Source organism: Bison bison, unplaced genomic scaffold, assembly GCF_000754665.1.
Source record: "Bison bison bison isolate TAMUID 2011002044 unplaced genomic scaffold, Bison_UMD1.0 scf7180017864063, whole genome shotgun sequence".
NCBI classification, from domain to species: Eukaryota; Metazoa; Chordata; class Mammalia; order Artiodactyla; family Bovidae; genus Bison; species Bison bison.
This window is the reverse complement of record NW_011494635.1, coordinates 13,001,768-13,006,230: the sequence shown is the minus strand read 5'-3', so window position 1 is coordinate 13,006,230 and position 4,463 is coordinate 13,001,768. Positions and strand designations below refer to the sequence as shown.

Below are 4,463 nucleotides of genomic sequence, written 5' to 3'. Positions count from 1 at the left end.
GTATGGGTTTGGTCCCTGGTTGGGGACCTGGATCCTACATGCCATGGCTGAAGATCCTCCATGCCACAGCAAAGATCCAAGATCCCACATGCTCCAATTGAGAGCTTACATAATCAAATAAATAAATAAAAACATTAAAAGTTCTCAAGCTGAAATTAAAAACAATATATTAGGTTAAATAAAATATTAAAGTTTCATCTGTTTCTTGTTACTTTTAAAAATTTGCCTACTAGAAAATTTTAAATTACCTACCTGTCTCCCATTTTGTTTCTATTGCCTAGGACTGTTTAGACTAAACTCTGGAAGAATACGCAACACATTCACTATAGTGACTGGGGAAGGGTCCTGAAGATTTGTCTGGGGTTCATGATCTACTTTTGTCACATCCCCGCCCTCCTCATCCCTCTCAGATGGGACTGGGGCCTTCTCATTCCCTTCTTCCGTGTTTCTCCTGGCCTGCCCCAGCCCCCAATGCCAGGCTCTCCTTTCTGCCACCCCCCTCCCACCCCTGCTACTGCTCCTCGGCCTGAAGGATTGGAGCTGTATGGGAAGGGGCTCAAGGCTGCAGTGCCAGCATTCTTGAGCTGTGACTTGATAAGCTGGAGGCCACCTCTTCCCTGGAGAGATGGGGTGCAAAAACAGCTTACTCCCCACTAGTTTTTGACTGCAGCCTTCCCACCACAGTCAAGGACAGTGAGCTCACTAGCAGGTAATCAGATAATTAGAAGATGCTCAGTTAAAACCAGTGACAAATTCAGCCCTCCTGATCAAAGAAACACCAATTAAACATTGGCACCAAATTAGCCAAACCATCAATAGGCATTCCATAACTGGGTTCGGAGATTGCTGACACCCTCCTTTGTCCTCACTGCCAAAACTCACGACTAGACCAATCATTAGAGCCTCCTCTGGAGCTGCCGGAAAAACTGGGCAGCTTGGGATCACATCTAACCGGGGACCCCCGGAAACACTGGCTAGTTATGTGTCGGCCCCCACCGCGGGTCCACTTCCAGCACTGGGGGCTCCCCGTGGGAATTACCCTTGGGGCCGCCCCAGGAGCTGCCAGTCGCCGGGTCAGGGAAGCTGGGAGAGTAGATGTATCTAGGGTGAATCTCAGCTCTACCATCTGCACAATCATGTGACCTTGAACGAGTTAATGAACTTCTCTACGCCTCATCGTCTCTGTCGGTAAAGTGGAAAGGCGAACACACACCGCACTGCACAGCTGTATTCCGCAGATTCCTGGAATGGAGGCTATCATGATGCCAGCCTGTACATGTAAGTGATGTTAAACGGTGGGGTCCCTCTGAGGCTACTCTAGGGAGTTGTTGCATCTCCTGAGGCCCTCTTTGCTGGAGGGGTGGGAAGCTCCAAACCACATTCTGAGAATCGGAATTTGACAAGCACGGCTCCTTGAACCCTGGCTGGGAGGGAGTGCCAGGGTTAATTCCTTGATTCCTCTACCCGACTCAAAGCCTGGAACTGGGTGAGGCCGGGCTGGTCCAGCCTCCGCGCCTTCCAACATAGTAGCCCCGCCCTCTGTCCCGCCCCTCTTCTTTACTGCGCCCCCATTGGTGGCGTCCGGCGACGCGGCCGCTGTTATTTTTCGAATATATAAGAAGGTGGAGGTGGCAGCCTCTGCCAGAGGCTTCCTGGGCTGGTAGTCTGTCCCCGTGTCCCTCCTCCCTTCCCCACCCTCCCCACTTCCCTCTCCTCTCTCGCTCCTGCCCCTTTGCTCTTCCTCCCTCCCTTCCCTTCCACCCCGGGCCGGCTCCCTACCTCGTCCAGGCCAGCTGTGCCCGGCGTCTGTTGGTCGCCCTACGCCAGGCCCGCCCGCCCCACCGCGATGGAGCTGCCCCAGCCGGAGTCCGTGGCAGGCTCGGCTCTCAGTCCGGCCGGCATGCGCGGTGGCGCTCAGCGTCCTGGCCACCTCCCGGGCCTCCGGCTGGGGGCTCATGGCCTCCTGGGGTCCCCGGAGCGCGCGGCCGCTTCCTCTCCGGTCACCACCCTCACCCAGACTATGCACCACCTCGCTGGGCTCGGCAGGTAGGGGGCCCCAGGGATGCTCGGTGTAGGGTGGGAGGCCCGCACTAGGTTTTGGTCCCAGGCCTCTCTGGGACCCGGCATGGGTGCCAAACGGAGAGGCATCCCAGACACAGCCTGCTTCAAGGCTCAGGACCGAGCTGTGCTGCTCACACCCTCCAGGTGACTTGTTCTTGGCTGCCACATTCTCTGGAGACCCTCTTCCCCACCTCCACCATGCTGCCTCCCTAATCTTGGCTCAAATCTCCACCATTTTGCCCCAGGCAGGGGATCCTGAGCCTGGAGGGGGAATTTGAGGGTGGTCCTGTTCCCTCTACCCTCAGTTCTTTCCTGGGGTAAAGGGGTTAAACACTGGTCCTGTTCCCTGAGCAAGTTTGCAGCTCCAGGCTGGGTTGTCCTTGAAGCAATAAAGGCCAAAGGCTTGGCCATTCCTCCAGAAAGGCTTGTGGGTGGGTAGGGACCTTTAGAGTTTAGGGGATGGCCCTCTAGGGCTGTCTGCTGCCCCACCATTCCTCAGGATGGTCCCAGCCCAACTCCTTGCTCTTGCTCTGGGTTCACCTTCCCTGCACCCAGGAGAACCTTTAATCAATCAACAAAGAGAAGACATTAGGGCTTCTGTAGAAGGCCTGAGAAGAGGGTAGATCCTTGATGCCATCACCTCCTTGAGACAGTGCAGTGACTGGAAGGGCACTTCAGAGGTTGGGGGGAGTGGGCGGTGGTGTTGGTGGGAACATGGGCCAGCCAGCCCTTGAGCCCCACATTTACCTTTCTCCTTCCCTGGGTCCCTGCTCCCTTCCCAGCGAGACCCCAAAGAGTCAGGTAGGCAGCCTGCTCACATGCCTATCCCTGTCCCGTCGGGCGTCTGAATCCTCCCTGTCGTCTGAGTCCTCTGAATCTTCTGATGCAGGTGAGGCCCAGGGGTGCCAGGGGAGTTTGGGGGGCTACCTGAGCCTCCCTACTTCCCTGCTGATCAGACTAACATCCTCACCACAACCTGATGGGACCCCGGCAGCCTCCCCCTGCCCACTTCTGGTGGGGCATGCCACAGCCAGCATAGACTGGCTGAGCGATGGGTGCTGGGTGGGGTCCTCCAAGGGAGATGAAATCTTACTATTTAAAACTAGGCACCGAAGTCCTAAACCACAGCCCCACCTGGGAGGCAATTAGGCTGAAAATCTGTCATTTTATAACATTCACTTGCCTTCGGCTTTAACTTTCATTAAAAGCTGTAATCTCTTCTAGAGGAAATTATTTTAAATCAGTTCAAGGAAAATGCTTAGCAGAATTTTGGTTTAAAGCCTAAACTTTAGGCTTTAAAGTTTCCATAGTAATAGGCGATTCCAGCAAGAATAGTAAATAGGGAATGGAGCCCTGTGTAACTTGGCCATGTGTCAGCCCTTGGGGTCTATGGGTGGATTTTGTTTCAGTTTTTAATGTATCAAGACCTAAGATAAAAACGGGTTTTCCCCCCTTCTCTGAATAGTGTTGGGACATGGTAGGGAAAAGTGTGCAGGAAATGCCACCACTTTCAAACCAAGGCACTCTGTCTCTCAGGTCTGTGCATGGACTCTCCCAGCCCTATGGACCCCAACATGGCAGAGCAGACGTGAGTAGAGAAGAGGGACCACACGGTCAAGGAGGGGAACCTGCCCTTGAGAATCTTAGTTCCACCCTAAACTCACTAGGGGAGCTTGGGAGAGCAAACAGACCTCCCTAAACCCTTGTATAGGGGCACTAATTGACCTTTCCATGTCCTGGCATTCTGCTTGTCTCAGGGAAGGGTCTACTATCATGGGAGCAGCTTAGAATGGGTTCAGGACAGTAGCCACAGGGAGCCTCTTGTGGGAATACAGGACTGTATGTGCCCTTTCTGCCTATGCACATATTTTTCTTTCCTGTGAATTATCAAAATTTTAAAATATGGTCCAACTAATTCAAAGTTTTTAATTTACTCTAGGCCAAACAAAACAGTTGCTGCAAGCTGGTTTGGCCCTTGGCCCTCCTATCAGTCACCACTGGTTTCAGTGACATTTCATCCGCTGGCCAACCCTTGGACCAGGCCCTTTGTGAAGGAGAGTGGAGAAGTTGAGGGGCTCTGGTCAACACAGTTCTCTGCTTCTTGGTTGTGGGGCAGGAGTAGTACCTTCCAGAGCACAGCTGTTCTCATCCAGCTGTTCAGGCCCCAGAAGGGAGAGCAGGCGTTACTGGGAACAACGGGCAAACCCGGCCTGGGCTGAGCGACTGTGGATTTGGGTTTAGGGCGGTGGCTGTCTTTCCTCCCACTGCCTTTGATCAGACTGGGCTGGGCTGCAGGTTTGTTCATAAACAGGAAATGGGGAGAGCATTGGGTGGTGGTGTGGGGACTGCAGGTTGGGTTTTGATGATAACACAGAGCTGAACCTGCTTTATCCCTAGGGCCC

General features: G+C 53.7%; 1 protein-coding gene across 4 annotated transcripts in view; it reads left to right on the top strand.

Annotated features, from left to right (window-relative positions):
• The first annotated feature begins 1,628 nt into the window (after positions 1 to 1,628).
• The window catches only part of CDC25B (cell division cycle 25B), a 9,704-nt gene continuing 6,869 nt past the window's right edge, over positions 1,629 to 4,463 (top strand). Inside the window, exons 1-3 of one of the 4 annotated variants that reach the window (XM_010836475.1) lie at positions 1,629 to 2,046; positions 2,844 to 2,950; positions 3,598 to 3,649. In XM_010836475.1, coding sequence (XP_010834777.1) covers positions 1,847 to 2,046; positions 2,844 to 2,950; positions 3,598 to 3,649 — 359 coding nt within the window. In that variant the 5' untranslated portion in view covers positions 1,629 to 1,846. The remainder of the gene's footprint in view (positions 2,047 to 2,843; positions 2,951 to 3,597; positions 3,650 to 4,463) is intronic. The other 3 variants (XM_010836478.1, XM_010836477.1, XM_010836476.1) reach the window with 3 other exon arrangements.